The sequence below is a fragment of the Phalangium opilio genome, unplaced genomic scaffold (assembly GCF_054372755.1).
Source record: "Phalangium opilio isolate 3A_F unplaced genomic scaffold, DU_Popi_V2 ptg000042l_1, whole genome shotgun sequence".
Classification (NCBI taxonomy): Eukaryota; Metazoa; Arthropoda; class Arachnida; order Opiliones; family Phalangiidae; genus Phalangium; species Phalangium opilio.
This window is the reverse complement of record NW_028324166.1, coordinates 77,845-91,677: the sequence shown is the minus strand read 5'-3', so window position 1 is coordinate 91,677 and position 13,833 is coordinate 77,845. Positions and strand designations below refer to the sequence as shown.

The 13,833-nt window shown below is 41.1% G+C and overlaps 5 protein-coding genes across 7 annotated transcripts; 4 read left to right on the top strand and 1 right to left on the bottom strand.

The window, feature by feature from the left end:
• Positions 1–694: 694 nt before the first annotated feature.
• Positions 695–2,860, top strand: LOC149677981 (uncharacterized). Of its 3 annotated transcripts, none has more exons than XM_089836001.1 (4): positions 695–835; positions 1,333–1,405; positions 1,506–1,611; positions 2,045–2,860. In XM_089836001.1, the coding sequence occupies exons 1-4, from the start codon at positions 803–805 to the stop codon at positions 2,454–2,456; spliced, it is 624 nt and encodes a 207-aa protein (XP_089692127.1). In that variant the 5' UTR covers positions 695–802; the 3' UTR covers positions 2,457–2,860. The 3 variants fall into 3 exon arrangements, 2 of the variants coding, with proteins under 2 accessions (XP_089692127.1, XP_089692126.1); XR_016365993.1 differs by lacking the exon at positions 695–835 and having other exon boundaries at positions 1,279–1,405; positions 2,045–2,542; positions 2,618–2,860; XM_089836000.1 differs by lacking the exon at positions 695–835 and having other exon boundaries at positions 1,279–1,405.
• LOC149677980 (uncharacterized) lies at positions 2,844–7,144 on the bottom strand. The gene is made up of 4 exons (XM_089836008.1): positions 6,366–7,144; positions 6,182–6,269; positions 3,315–3,458; positions 2,844–3,027 (listed from the first exon to the last, which is right to left on the bottom strand). Exons 1-4 carry the CDS (start codon positions 6,426–6,428, stop codon positions 2,942–2,944), a joined length of 381 nt encoding a protein of 126 aa, XP_089692134.1. The 5' UTR covers positions 6,429–7,144; the 3' UTR covers positions 2,844–2,941.
• Positions 7,145–8,737: 1,593 nt separating this feature from the next.
• Positions 8,738–10,220, top strand: LOC149677979 (uncharacterized). Its single transcript, XM_089836007.1, has 3 exons — positions 8,738–9,544; positions 9,781–9,958; positions 10,023–10,220. The coding sequence occupies exons 1-3, from the start codon at positions 9,451–9,453 to the stop codon at positions 10,135–10,137; spliced, it is 387 nt and encodes a 128-aa protein (XP_089692133.1). The 5' UTR covers positions 8,738–9,450; the 3' UTR covers positions 10,138–10,220.
• Positions 10,221–10,957: 737 nt separating this feature from the next.
• On the top strand, positions 10,958–11,889 carry LOC149677978 (uncharacterized). Its single transcript, XM_089836011.1, has 4 exons — positions 10,958–11,111; positions 11,403–11,490; positions 11,564–11,704; positions 11,770–11,889. Exons 1-4 carry the CDS (start codon positions 11,016–11,018, stop codon positions 11,814–11,816), a joined length of 372 nt encoding a protein of 123 aa, XP_089692137.1. The 5' UTR covers positions 10,958–11,015; the 3' UTR covers positions 11,817–11,889.
• A 145-nt stretch (positions 11,890–12,034) lies between these two features.
• Positions 12,035–13,753, top strand: LOC149677977 (uncharacterized). The gene is made up of 4 exons (XM_089836002.1): positions 12,035–12,363; positions 12,636–12,807; positions 12,883–13,017; positions 13,074–13,753. Exons 1-4 carry the CDS (start codon positions 12,238–12,240, stop codon positions 13,175–13,177), a joined length of 537 nt encoding a protein of 178 aa, XP_089692128.1. The 5' UTR covers positions 12,035–12,237; the 3' UTR covers positions 13,178–13,753.
• The last annotated feature ends 80 nt before the right edge of the window (positions 13,754–13,833 follow it).

Sequence of the window (13,833 nt, the reverse complement as noted above, 5' to 3'; positions counted from 1 at the left end):
ATACATTGTTGAATAAAAACGTAAAAATTAAACTTTTAAAACTCCCCAACCTTTCCATAATTTTCAGGCCCAATCATTTCACTGATGGTATAACCAGAAGTGAGATGAGACTAGAAGTACTGAGCTAACCAAATTCTTCACTTGGCGAAAGTGATTAAATATTCTTGATAAGACACCAACGGTTGGCCCTCTGGTAGCGCTTTCTGAGTTTTCTCTCCGAAACGTGAGACGCTCTCGGGTGGCGGTAGACGGGGGCCGAACTAGATTCAAGCACCCGCTTCCTCCGTGTACACCCCCTTTAGATTGAGGGGAACGGGGGTAGGAAATGTTTTTGGAACTCGACAAATTTTTTTCTCTCTAGTGTGCAGGCGCGATGGAAGCGGTGGCATAAAATCCTCAAATTTGTTCACTAGTGCCTGCAGGATCTACTACCAATGCTAGAGCCCTTCACTTCTAGTCTCTTCTTACTTCTGGTATAACTCATATTGTTTTTAAGAGGTAGACTAGATTTAATCCACTGCTTCTACTCAATCAAACCTCTTAACGTTTGATTGATTGGTTAGCAAAAAAGATCAAGAGTACATCTCGGGGTCTAAAACGACGTAACGCGTTAAAGAATCAGCCTAAAAGATAAGTGGTTTCGCTATCAGGATACGAGCGACATAGAGTTCGCGCCAAAACCCTCACCCCAAGTACCGGATGGACACGCTTTCAAAATTGTTTCTAAAGAGGTTAAAGACGTCGTTGACGCCTAAGTGCATGCTTAGTTAAGAATTGGCTTTCTTCAAGCACTCGACTCGAGATGATGGGCGACACAAAAGGGAATCACCTCAAAGTAAGACGACACACCATAACTTAAAATTTTGAAATTGAGGTCTTTTCGGACGATGCAACTTTTGACTCAACTAGACGCGCGGGTCAAAAAGTTCAGTCAGTAATATTTGGACACTGTTGATCAATTTATAATTTGGGGTGTTCAACTTGTCCAACCAACTTCTGTTAATCTCACGACCCAAAAAGTTGTATGGTCTGAAAAAGCCTCATCTGGAAAATTATTCGTTTATTCCATCCTTTATTTAGTAACCAATTTAGAGGTCATAAGTCCATAGTTCTATACTTGGGGTTACAACAAATCAGGGCCCGAGTAATTAAGGATTAAGACGGGCTTATTTACAAGACACCTTAATTGGTCCTACGAGTTTGTTACGTAACCATGATTTCTCCCCTTCCAATACAATACTTGGTCTTGTAACCCCAAGGAAGGAATAAGTTACTTGTATGAAACCAGTCGCTATTGTCTTTAACTTTGTCGCGTACATGTTTCGTTTCAAGACGCGACTTCTCTTAACCATGTCACTGATGGCTTTGGGCGCATGCGCGGCAACAACGACCACCCGACAAATTGGTAACTATACCTAGGAGGATGGAACGAGTTCCATCCTCCTAGACTATACATTCTTTTATATCATAAAAAAATATATGAAGTTTTGAAAATTCGGTTTCAGGATTGAACAATTCTTATAAAAACGTCACTGAACATCAAACTCGGGTCGAGGCGATAGGTCAAGGAGGGATTGGCGCTGACCAAGCCAACGAAATCGCCAAAATAAGGTCATTATAGTTCTTTAATTAGTAGGCCTAAAGGTCACGTTGGAATTATTAAATTTTACTCGTAAGAGCGGGTAAAAACAAAGATGATTTTTAATTGGTTATGTATCTAAGCATTGGCAATGTTAAAGAACATACAAAGTTGACGAGTAACCCTTTTGAAGAAACTCAAAGGGACAAAATCCCTAAAATTATCCGCACTTCGCGAATGTCACTCTTTCGAATGAAAAACAAATAATTCTAATCCGGTCCTTACCTTTAAAAGAGATCCAAGTCAATTAAGCAATTAGCCAAGTTAATCCTTTAGAGAACTAATTGAAATAAGATTGCATATATACAATCGGTACTGGGATGAAGTGATAAGCCTATAGGACCGTATTTAAACTATAGTCTGGACCAGAACCTAACTCGGAATTAACGCCCCCCCCCTTTGCAGGTACCAGCAAAAGGACATTCCCAATTACTGCATGAGCAGCGCGGACGTCTCGGAAGGGGTCCGGTACTTGGAGAAGTTGTTCTCTCGCATCCGGGAATGGCGGACATCGAGGAAGACCTTCTTGAAGGACTTGTTGGAACGCCTCTTGTTCAAGATGGCCCAGGGCGACGGGGGCAAGCGCTACAACATCATGGTCGTCAACCTGGAGGTGCAATTCACCAATTCCGTCGAGGGAAAGTACGTCTACGAGAGCCACAACTTCGACGGCACCATCTACGGCGTCTGGTTGCTGCAAAAGGGGAAGTTCGCCCTCTACGGCAGCAACTTCGGAGAGAGCTGGATCTACCACGGACGCTATCTCAACCTGCAGGGAGCCAATCGCGCCGACAGACAGGACATTGTCTTCAGTTGAATCGACTCCCCAACTAAGGAACGCCACCACAAAACATAACCAAGTTGACACTGAAAACTAGCTTTTAACGGTAGATGCAACCCCCGGTGAGATAATCCCATATCTTTAGAATCTTCAGCATTACTGTCATAACTAAGTATTATACTTATTGCTATTGTTAGTAACTTATGGTGGACTTAAACAGTATAACATCATGAAAAAGTGACGCGATTAGGAAATGATTCACCTTTGGTCCGATCCCTGCTGGCTGGCGCTACGATTAGACAATAGGCGGGCTAGAAGACTCTAACCCTAACCCTACCGTCCCCTATAAACCCAAACCTCCCACACCATGAGCGCAATTGGTTCAGGTTGCCGTCTTATTGACGAAATATGTTTGAATAAATCTTTATTTGTGTAAAAAAGTCTTTCTTTATTATTTCGGTTGTAATTGGTGGAGAGAGAGGGGGAGGGAGAGAGAGGGAGGGAGGGGGGAGGCCAGAAGTCTATTCCTGGTAATCGGAAGACCAGCGCTGAGTTTGGAGGCTCGGGTGTGGATCTTGGACGCAGAAACCAGTTCCGCCACATTGAACTGAATGAAACGAAACAAGTAATTCAAATATCCAATAACTCTTTAATTCACGGAGAACGTGAAGAGGCAAGCCTTTCATAGTACGAAGCAGCGCACGCGCCGAAAACATAATTGTCAAGAAAATCCCGCGCCAACCCAAAGAAAAAGCTTCCGAGAATTTCAAGGAAAAATTTCCCATGAGAAGATCCCGAATAAAAACAGTGTAAACCAACACCACTAGAACCAGCCCCAGTTCCTTCAAACAGTCCCAGTTCAAATGATAGAATTTAGAAAAGGGTTGCACTTACGAGGATACTGGCATTTTCCGCAGTAGTCGTTGTCGGATCGGGCCAGTTGTTGGTCCAAGTGACACCGATCGCCCAATTTGCCCTGAGGCTGACAAGTACTCTTGATGATCAAACCACTCATCAAGTCCATCTTCGTCCCAGTCTCTGCACAAAAGCAAATCAAGGCGCATTTCAAAGTTAATTGGGGATGAATTGGTCTTGGTCAGTGCATGGGCCAAGCTATCGTTCGAACTTAGAAATTATCATTATCATGCTATTCCTATGGAGGGGGTTGTTTGTTTACGTTTTGCTTGATATCTCGGCCCCTGTTTGTCGCAGCCCTAAGATTTTAAGTATGGTTAGATGGGGGACAAATTGGACTATAACATACTCAAAGGACATCCCCGTATCTCTAATAGAAACAGAGTTACGAGCCTGCAAAGTTTATTTTCAAAAATCAAAAGTAACCTCCTAACAATAAGTGAGACAAAAAATAAGTTGACGACGATATTGAGGTAGCCTCAAGTTTAAAGTATCCTTGTATGGGGAGCAAAGAGTACTATAACATATCCAAAGGAGATCCCCGTATCTCTAATAGAACGAGAGTTATGAGCCTACAAAGTTCAGTGCTAAAATCATAAGTAACATAGCAAATAAAGGTGAGAAGATACCATACGTTGACGAACATTTTGCTTAATATCTCGGCCCCTGTTTGTCGTAGCCCTAAGTTTTTAGTATGGTTAGATGAGGGACAAATTGGACTATAACATACGCAAAGGACATCCCCGTATCTCTAGTAGACACAGAGTTACGAGCCTCCAAAATTGGGTCAAACGCTTTTCCTATGGAGGGGTTGTTCGTTTACGTTTTGCTTAATTACTTGGCCCCTGTTTGTCGTAGCCCTAAGTTTATAGTATGGTTGGATGGGGGACAAATTGCACTATAACATTCTCAAAGGACATCCCCTTATCTCTACTAGAACCAGAGTTACGAGCCTCCAAAGTTGGGTCTAATGCTATTCCTATGGAAGGAGTTGTTTCTTTACTTTTTCCTTAATTACTCGGCCCTGTATTCTCGGTCACCCATAATAACTTATCTGAAGTGTAGTGGTTAACACATCCGCCTCACTCACGGAAGGCCACAGGTTCGAAACCGCGAAGTTTTTTTTTTCGCTTGGGATATGTAAAGACCTTTATAATTATCCGAACATTTGTGTCAAGGTCACATTATTTACATCCCCGTATCTCTGGTAGAACCAGAGTTACGAGCCTCCAAAATTGGGTCAAACGCTTTTCCTATGGAGGGGTTGTTCGTTTACGTTTTGCTTAATTACTTGGCCCATGTTTGTCGTAGCCCTACGTTTTTAGTATGGTCAGATGGGGGACAAATTGCACTATAACATTCTCAAAGGACATCCCCTTATCTCTACTAGAACCAGAGTTACGAGCCTCCAAAGTTGGGTCTAATGCTATTCCTATGGAAGGAGTTGTTTCTTTACTTTTTCCTTAATTACTCGGCCCTGTATTCTCGGTCACCCATAATAACATATCTGTAGTGTAGTGGTTAACACATCCGCCTCACTCACGGAAGGCCACAGGTTCGAAACCGCGAAGTTTTTTTTTTCGCTTGGGATATGTAAAGACCTTTATAATTATCCGAACATTTGTGTCAAGGTCACATTATTTACATCCCCGTATCTCTGGTAGAACCAGAGTTCCGAGCCTCCAAAATTTAGTTTAATGCATTTCCTATGGAGGGGTTTGTTTCTTTACGTTTTGCTTAAGTACTCGGCCCCAGTTTGTCGTAGCCCAAAGTTTTTAGTATGGTTAGATGGGGGACAAATTGATCTATAACATACTCAAAGGACATCCCCGTATCACTACTAGAACCAGAGTTACGAGCCTCCAAAATTGGGTCAAACGCTTTTCCTATGGAGGGGTTTGTTTGTTCACGTTTTGCTTAATTACTTGGCCCCTGTTTGTCGCAGCCCTAAGTTTATAGTATGGTTGGATGGGGGACAAATTGATCTATAACATACTCAAAGGACATCCCCGTATCACTATTAGAACCAGAGTTACGAGCCTGCAAAGTTTATTTTCAAAAATCAAAAGTAACCTCCTAACAATAAGTGAGACAAAAAATAAGTTGACGACGATATTGAGGTAGCCTCAAGTTTAAAGTATCCTTGTATGGGGAGCAAAGAGTACTATAACATATCCAAAGGAGATCCCCGTATCTCTAATAGAACGAGAGTTATGAGCCTACAAAGTTCAGTGCTAAAATCATAAGTAACATAATTACAATACCAAAGTTGACGCACATTTTGCTTAATATCTCGGCCCCCGTTTGTCGTAGCCCTACGTTTTTAGTATGGTTAGATGGGGGACAAATTGGACTATAACATACTCAAAGGACGTCCCCGTATCTCTAGTAGAAACGGAGTTAAGAGCCTGCAAAAGTGGGTCTAACGCTATTCCTATGGAGGGTTTGTTTGTTTACGTTTTGCTTAATTACTCGGCCCCTGTTAGTCGTAGCCCTACGTTTTTAGTATGGTATGATGGGGGACAAATTGGGCTATAACATACTCAAAGGACTTTCACGCGACTCAAGTAGAACAAGTGTAAAATAACATAATAACAATAAGAAATAATGTACCGAAAACAACATAATACCTGTGAGTGAAACAAGCTCATAAGTAACATAATACCAATAAGTGATATACTCAAGCCCTGATTGCCATTAATCTAGAGCATTTAATTCAGACACCAAGGACCCCTAAATATTTATGTCGCTGTCCGTAGCTACGGCCACACCATTAAACAGAGGGATTCCGGGTGCTGGGCAAAGGCAAAATTGCCCCCACAAAGTAGGTCAATATTAAAGCTTACCTTTATCCGCTTTTCCTCTAATAGTGACGCAGCAATGTGACAAGCATTGTCCGTGACTGTGGCAAGTCTTGCCGTTCTTCAACTTGTTCTGCAACGGAACGAAAAAAAACCCACAGCAATTGAAAAGAAAGATTAAAGAAAAAATAAACAGCGGATATTAAATTAAAAAAAGTAACAAACAAACTTTATTTTGAGTTGAAAGATGAATTAGACATAAAAACGCTAACATAAAATAAGCAAACTTCATTTTGTTTAAAAATGACTTTAAACTTTGATCGGCGCCGCGTACTACGCTTAAGTCCCTCGGAAGTCACCAAGATATGAGGCACAACTCCTTACTCCCAAAAATGTTTCCCACTCGTATCGTAAAGGGTTAAAAAAGGGTTTTCTTTGAAAACATCTGTTTGAACAGAGTCACCATTAACCCGCTACAAGCTGAAGGGAAATACTAACAGACCTTAGCCTTAATTAACACTAAACAGTTAAGTTGATACTCGACTCAAAAAATGAGATCAGCAGACTTTTAAAAGCAAAACAACCGGTTACGATCGAGGACGTCCACATTTACCTTTCGTTCATCGCTAAATAGGTAATACTGGGAAAGGCGGGTATCGTTTCATTTGGAAATTGCAACGATATTAAACCGAGGGTAAGCCTTGGTATATTTAAGGAGTGTTGCGATTTTGGGACTGAGACGGACTAGCTCTGGTGCATGGTGGTTATTTCGTAATCTTAAGAAACGGATATAACGACTCGAGTGAATCTCTCGGGTCAAGGTAATGAGTAATGGTGATTGAGTGGCTTAGAAAACACCCAAAATATTCTTATTAAGAACGGGTTTTTAATGGGAAAACCCAAGACGCTCAAGGACTATGAAGAATAAACTGAATAATAAAAACTAAAATTTTTTCTCTTTCTCTGGAACTTAATAGATAAACAGAAAGATAGCGGTGCCGTCATTCCAAGCGGCCTTTCTGTGGCGCTTCACCTTAACGCTAATTTAAATGGACGCTTCTCGTATCAGATGTCGAAAGAAAATGCAATAAAAAATATAGAGGTTTCAGTCTTGTTTGAGTATAAAAATAAATATGGCGGAAATTCTTTCAACCAGATTTTTTTAAACGAAACTGAAAAACATTCCATTTAATATGGTAGGCTAAATAATTGGAAACAATTGATCATTAGGACATTGTCCCTAAATTGAATTTGAACTAACTACTTGTGGGAGAACTAAAGCCCTACGTCTGCCCACTGGCCATTATAATTCATTAAGGGGGTCAAAAGACTTCTAATTATGCAAAGGCCTTTTATTTGATCAGCTAAAATCAGGGTTGCCACGGAATTTTTTTTCCCTGACCTTTTTCCGAGATTCCCTGATCTTTTTAGGCCGAAAGCGTAAATGTTTAATCGCTTATAATAAAATAAACTCGATCTACATTAAGTTTTCCAATGTATTTGTTGCACCAAAATGATTAAGAATCACTTTAACTATAAATAACGGTCTGAGAGATTTTTAATGGCATTTATTTGACATAAAAACAATTCTAGACAGCATTTTTAAGGATTGCTCTATGCTAGAGTTCACTCTGTCTTAAGAAGAGATTAGGATGAGGAGGAGAAACTTTCATTACTCTTTCAATAAAGACTTATCCCCAGAAATTTTACCCACTAAAATCAAATTCCCTGACTTTTCCCTGACCTTCTCGGCCCATTTTTAAATCCCTGACCTTCTCGGCCCATTTTTAAATCCCTGACCTTTCCCTGACCTTCTCGGCCCATTTTTAAATCCCTGACCTTTCCCTGACCTTCTCGGCCCATTTTTAAATCCCTGACCTTTCCCTGACCTTCTCGGCCCATTTTTAAATCCCTGACTCTTCCCTGACCCGTGCCAACGCTGAGCTTCGTATTGAGCTAGAAATCTTGCACCGTTTTCAAGCTATACTCGAAATGTTAACTCTTAAATAAATGCAATGCAAGTTAAGGACTTTAGCAAGATTGAACCATGCAATTTTGTCATAATTCATTGACCCTCCTGACTTAATTAAACGACGTTGGTATGTGGTTAACGGTTAACTAATCAGGAATTGAAGGAGAGAGACACGTAAGCGACAGAAAAGTGTATCACGCATGCACGTAACCAACCATTAATCCCTCGAAATTGAACCCACAAACATTAATCAGCATCGCAATTAATTGAGATCTAAACAAACTCACTCGGGCCGGAAATTGAATGCTCCAATCACAAACCGCTATCATTAAAACAGAAACAAAAAACACGCGCCTCAGTGGCAACAAAAGAAGTAAATTAACTCGAAGTTACCTTGCCTAAAGTGCCTTCCTTATAGATTAGGTTGCAAATATCTCATGGCTTTGTCTTGAAAGTTCAAATGCAGCTAGGAATTGTGGGCCAAAACTAAGCCATTATTATGTGTGCCATAGAATTAATTGGTAATGTTTTAAAAGGTAAATTCTATGGTTAAAATTAGAGCGTATAAGCTTTACGGCCTTAATCATTAAAAGTCTGTAACCTTATCACGCTGACCTACACCGGACTATGACGTGTGAACCCTACAACGTACTGTGAAACTTCTATAGCTCATTGTCACTTTTAAGTACACGATAGTATTAAATTATTTAGAAAGTGCTTGACGGCACTAAAATTTTATCCGCATCTTAATAGAGATTAGAGAGAGTTTTAAAAAGTGAACGGAAACGTTTGGGTCGGCCATTTTGGTTCAACTTCTTGAACCATCTATGACGTTTCAATAAACCGTGATCTGGAATCACGATATGGGGCAATAGTCACTCTCGTACACCGAATAATAACCCATCACATTGCGGATCTCTTCCAATTGGGGTGTATATACGTATAACTTCCGTTCATTTACTTCCACTTTTTAAACGAAATCAGACCGGAAATAGTTTTCGATTGCGGCGTTGAAAACGGACTAATTCGTTCAACCGATACCTGGAGTATTTTCGTAGCTTAAAAAGGCTTACCGAAGGCGGGGTGCGAAATAGCGCGTGTTGCTGATGGAAGAAGGGCATTTGGAATAGGTGAAAGCAAAGCTAGCGTGTGGGCGGAATTGAATTTGGATATGATGATTACTACGCGATATTGGTGACGATGAACTCGCGTTGCAATTAAGACCTCGGTGGCGAATATCCGAGTTGGGAATTATTGGTTGAGCGCCGAAAGCATTTCATTCCATCGTTGGCCACGAAACGAACCTAACCACTCGCTAACTAACTACTCCCTCCGAACCAACATGAATCGACTTTTGCAATCCACGATGCTGGCTTCGTGCCTCCTTGTCCTATTCCTAAGCGTACCAATGACCAACGCCCTCAAATCAGACTTAGGTAAGACACTAATAAGATGGCCCCCCTTTAAGACCGTACAACTTTTTGACTGAGCCAACTTGTTGGGTCGTGAGATTAACAGAAGTTGGTTGGACGCAGTTGAATACCCCAAATTATAAATTGACCACTGACCCATCTACTCAAGTCAAAAGTTGTATCGTCTGAAAAGGCCTTTGGATGGCCGAGTACCGAAAGGCCTTATGTTGCTAATGTTACAATTGGGGGCGTATTTGTAGACGCCAGCAGTTTGAAACTGAGCAAGGACTTGCTCAAGATGATGATGTCCACTTTAAAGGTTAAGAGCGTGCCATCGGCCAAGACAGAGTCCGCTTACAGTTCGGGAGGCGGCTCCGGAGGCTCGGTCTACGTCGAAGAGCGAGAACAATCGCCTTTCATTCAAGGAATCAACGCCTTGTAAGGACACACCAACTTGCCTTCTTTCATTTCCTTTTTAAATTAACCTTTGTTTAATTGTCAGCGTGGACGCCTTGGGCAACGTCATCTACGCCATTCTGCAGACGCTGGGCTTGATCGACGCCCGGGAACAGTACCAGCATTATTACTTCAGCGATCAGTGCCGATATTATAAATAATTATTTATTTAAATAACAATTAGAGATTGTCGTTAATTATTTGTCAAATGTAAAAAGTTATTTAATAAATTATTTCTTTTTTTCTACCATAATTACCTAGTATTTTTTATTTTTAATTAAACCGAGTCACCGAGATTAAACTGGGTTGCCGTAATTTAAAATTATTTTCAAATCATCAAATTTCTTTTTAACTTTCAAAGTCTGTAACACTCTAATTTCATTTTCCCTATTATTAGTTCTTAGGACGAAAGCTAATTGCAAGTTGTCAATGTTAAGAGGGGATATTTCAATTAAGAATATTGTCCCGTTACATACAAGCTTCGACTCTTAATTAATTTGGACAATTACCTTTTAATGACAAATTTATTGTAACAAGCGCAACGTCGGTCACTCAAACACACCGAGCAATTTCAGCAATACCCAATGAAATTTTCTCCACTAATATCAAATTCCCTAAGCCTTCAGTTCCATATTTAAAATTCCCCGACCTTTAGCAACGCTGTTATAACACTCGTCCATCTTTCCTCTCTCTCTTTCTAAAGAGGTAGCTCTTAATTACTCTCAAAGATTTTCAATTAAGCTAGATTCCCGCTCGATTATAGATTGATATTCGAAAGTTGCCGCTAATTATTAATCTTATTTGAAGACGTAGCTCGATTGGATTTGGGGGATTATCTCATCCTCGAGATGTAAACGGTTTCTAAGAAGAAGAATTATACGATTGGGTTTTCATTTTTTATCCTTATCGTTAAGGATGCGTTTTCAAAGTTCAATAGATAAGGGGAATTAACAAAACTCCACAATGCATGAGTGTATTTTCTATATATATCAGCTGTTTTCGCTGAAACGGACAAAATTAAGAAGAGACGCCTGCGCTTATGGAGCCTGTTTACTTCTCGTCGAAGCGCCCCTACAACATCGTCTCAATGTTACTCGTCTTGCTTATGCTACTAAGTCACTCCCAACAACAAAGCGTAAGTCAATATACTTTCCATATATTTCCCAACATTTGCTGTTCGTTTCACCCAACTAATGTATATGACATAATCTCTAATCGTTCATTTTACCAATTTGATTGATTGTCCGGACTATACGGTTGTTCAGTTTGTAAGACTAGGGAAATAAGGGTTCTCTAGAAGCTCTTTGGTTCAGTTCTTCTCAAGAGTGCCGGACCAACACCCTGGTGGGCCCCTGGGCACTAGGCGTTCGGTGGGGGCCCACTGCGATATGACAGCTGATATCTTTCGTTTCTCTCATTATTGTAGGAGATGGGTGTGGGGTGTCAATCTCACGGTGACTGCGACAACCAATCGTGTTGCGTGACGGTACGGGGTCCCGTTCCCCCCGAAAAAGGTACCCTCAATCAAGAATGAACGTACGCGGTTAAGACACACGAAGGAAACGTTTATAGAACTAATATTTTCAGTGACGCACACTAAGATGGATCTGTTGGCCGGACCCCTTCTAAGTCAAACTTGCCAACCCTTGGCCAAACTCGGGGAGGCGTGCGCCGTCGGACAACAGCCGGACTCGACCAGCAATAATCGTTGCCATTGCCAAGAAAGACGTAAGTATGGTCAAAAATTACTTAAAGTAGATAAAGCTAGAACCTTCTTATTTTTTTATTTGCAGTAATTTGCGAAGAGGTTTGCCTGGTCAACCCTTGGTCCTACGAATAAACAAAACCACGCCCCCCTTTTTTAACCTGTTTGCTTTTAAACTATGAATAAATATTTTTTTATACCAAAACAATCTACAATTATTTAGTTCCCACGTTAATGATAGAGTGTTGGTTTAAAATTCTTAATCCCGAGGGTTTATGGCCGGGTAAGATAAGAAGAAACCAGTTTTAAAGAGTAGGGATTCGCGTCTTTCGAGAACCACCACGACGGAGATAAGGCGACCAGTTAATTCGTCTTCAATTCCAAAACAAGCCATTCCAAATAAATTTGATACCTCGAATATAATCGGTTATTGCCTTTTAGACCCAACATTCCTTTCCATTTAAGACGAGCTGCCAAATTCAGAAAGATGCAGTATAGTTAAAAAACGGTGGCCAAACAGGACGGTCACTTCGCCAAGACATATTACCCAATAAAGATGATCCCGAAATGGACCACCATTTACTCCCTTTGTTTAATCTCGGTGCTCGCGTTGCTGACCAAGGAATCGCGTCAACAACAACAACAACAACCAGGGGTCATCCTGACTCATTTACAACAACCGGTAAGTAACTGGACTTTGATTTCTCAATATTCCAACGGGTGCGAGTGAGTGACAATTTCAGGTTAAAATAACCGAGTTAGAAAAAAATCACTTTCAAATCCTAAATTGGGGGCTATAATTTCCAAGTGTCTCTTATCTCAAGTGACTCTTTGGTCAAGTACTTAAGAAAAGAGTCGAGTACGCGCAATACGTTAGGTTCAGGCGTGATCTAATTATCAGTTGTTAAAAATTGGGATGGACCAATGAAAAACTATGCTTGTATTTATCATTAGAAATACGAGTGCTACCATAATAGGGATTGCGGTCCCAACGCCTGTTGTTACACGCAAAGAGGTCCCATTCTCGGACAGGGACGGCCCCCAAGACCCAACAACCCACCCCAAAGCGGCTCTAGTTCCAACCAAGCCAACAACAACTCGAGTCTGAGTACACGAAGTCATTTTGGTATGATACCCGAGACAGACAATAATTAAGAGCACGGTCTTCTGATGTCACTTTGTGGATTATTTCCGTGGACAGGTGGTGGAGGAGGCAACATCATAAACCAATATTGCATCGCCCTTCCCAACGAGGGGGACCCTTGCTCCAAAGTGGTCAGAGTGCTAAATTACCACGGAGTTGGATACGCCAAAGGCTGCAATTGTCAACCTTATCGTTAGTCAATTATTGAATGACCAAAAGAACAGCAGTCTTAACCCTTTCACTTTCAGTCACGTGTGACGACCGAGAGATTTGCGTTCCCAGGAGCAATTACCGACCACCACCTCGACCCCTGCGTCGACCCCCGCCGCAATTACTATTCATGAGGGGATAAGCAACGTTGACCTACCCACGAGCGTCCTGAGACCAATTTTGATGTCCACTATAGTTTTATTTGTAGACAAATCAGGAATAATGTTGTAGAGGGTTTAAAAATGACTTGGTACCGAATATTAATTAGAATGTAACCCAACCATTATGAAATTCCCGAATAATATTTATACGTAATCAGGAATAGATTTAATTTTAGAAGTAGGAATGGAGACAGATCGGTAATGTGGGCGCGCGTCAAAGTCCCGGACCCCCCTTCCCCCACCGGACGGAGGGGGGTATGAAAGAAGAGGCGGGTCATAGCGACAGAGGTAAGAACGGGAATTGCGTATTTTTCGCCGTCTCCGTCAGCAACGTCATTAAAACGTAGTTTAAGTGCGCCAATAAGATCATTTAAGCTTTTCGTTACGTGTTGGAGGGAGGGGCTCTATACTGGTTGGTCTATGAGTCGGACTGAAGTAAATACTAAACGTTCCGTTCTCCATTCCTACTTCTAAAATTAAATCTATCCCTGACGTAATCGAAAACAATCATTTCTTTGGAAATAAAACCATTCCCCGTTTAATGGCAAATTCCCTGACATTTTTTGGCTCATTCTTTTAAGGTTTTCCTTGACCCCGTGCGCATCCCGCTCTATATTCCTCACTGAAAATCTTGTTG

What these genes read in the sequence shown, in the direction of transcription:
- LOC149677980 (XM_089836008.1), bottom strand. Translation starts at nt 6,428, where the DNA reads ATGAAGTTTGCTTATTTTATGTTAGCGTTTTTATGTCTAATTCATCTT. An exon ending in ATCTTTCAACTCAAAATAAA is followed by an intron (nt 6,270 to 6,365) that starts GTTTGTTTGTTA and finishes GTTCCGTTGCAG; the next exon opens with AACAAGTTGAAGAACGGCAA. An exon ending in CGGAAAATGCCAGTATCCTC is followed by an intron (nt 3,028 to 3,314) that starts GTAAGTGCAACC and finishes CGTTTCATTCAG; the next exon opens with TTCAATGTGGCGGAACTGGT.
- LOC149677979 (XM_089836007.1), top strand. Translation starts at nt 9,451, where the DNA reads ATGAATCGACTTTTGCAATCCACGATGCTGGCTTCGTGCCTCCTTGTC. An exon ending in CGCCCTCAAATCAGACTTAG is followed by an intron (nt 9,545 to 9,780) that starts GTAAGACACTAA and finishes GCGTATTTGTAG; the next exon opens with ACGCCAGCAGTTTGAAACTG. An exon ending in ATTCAAGGAATCAACGCCTT is followed by an intron (nt 9,959 to 10,022) that starts GTAAGGACACAC and finishes TTTAATTGTCAG; the next exon opens with CGTGGACGCCTTGGGCAACG.
- LOC149677977 (XM_089836002.1), top strand. Translation starts at nt 12,238, where the DNA reads ATGATCCCGAAATGGACCACCATTTACTCCCTTTGTTTAATCTCGGTG. An exon ending in GAGTACACGAAGTCATTTTG is followed by an intron (nt 12,808 to 12,882) that starts GTATGATACCCG and finishes TTCCGTGGACAG; the next exon opens with GTGGTGGAGGAGGCAACATC. An exon ending in CTGCAATTGTCAACCTTATC is followed by an intron (nt 13,018 to 13,073) that starts GTTAGTCAATTA and finishes TTTCACTTTCAG; the next exon opens with TCACGTGTGACGACCGAGAG.
- LOC149677978 (XM_089836011.1), top strand. Translation starts at nt 11,016, where the DNA reads ATGGAGCCTGTTTACTTCTCGTCGAAGCGCCCCTACAACATCGTCTCA. An exon ending in TCCCGTTCCCCCCGAAAAAG is followed by an intron (nt 11,491 to 11,563) that starts GTACCCTCAATC and finishes TAATATTTTCAG; the next exon opens with TGACGCACACTAAGATGGAT. An exon ending in TTGCCATTGCCAAGAAAGAC is followed by an intron (nt 11,705 to 11,769) that starts GTAAGTATGGTC and finishes TTTTATTTGCAG; the next exon opens with TAATTTGCGAAGAGGTTTGC.
- LOC149677981 (XM_089836000.1), top strand. Translation starts at nt 1,279, where the DNA reads ATGAAACCAGTCGCTATTGTCTTTAACTTTGTCGCGTACATGTTTCGT. An exon ending in AACGACCACCCGACAAATTG is followed by an intron (nt 1,406 to 1,505) that starts GTAACTATACCT and finishes ATTCGGTTTCAG; the next exon opens with GATTGAACAATTCTTATAAA. An exon ending in AACGAAATCGCCAAAATAAG is followed by an intron (nt 1,612 to 2,044) that starts GTCATTATAGTT and finishes CCCCCTTTGCAG; the next exon opens with GTACCAGCAAAAGGACATTC.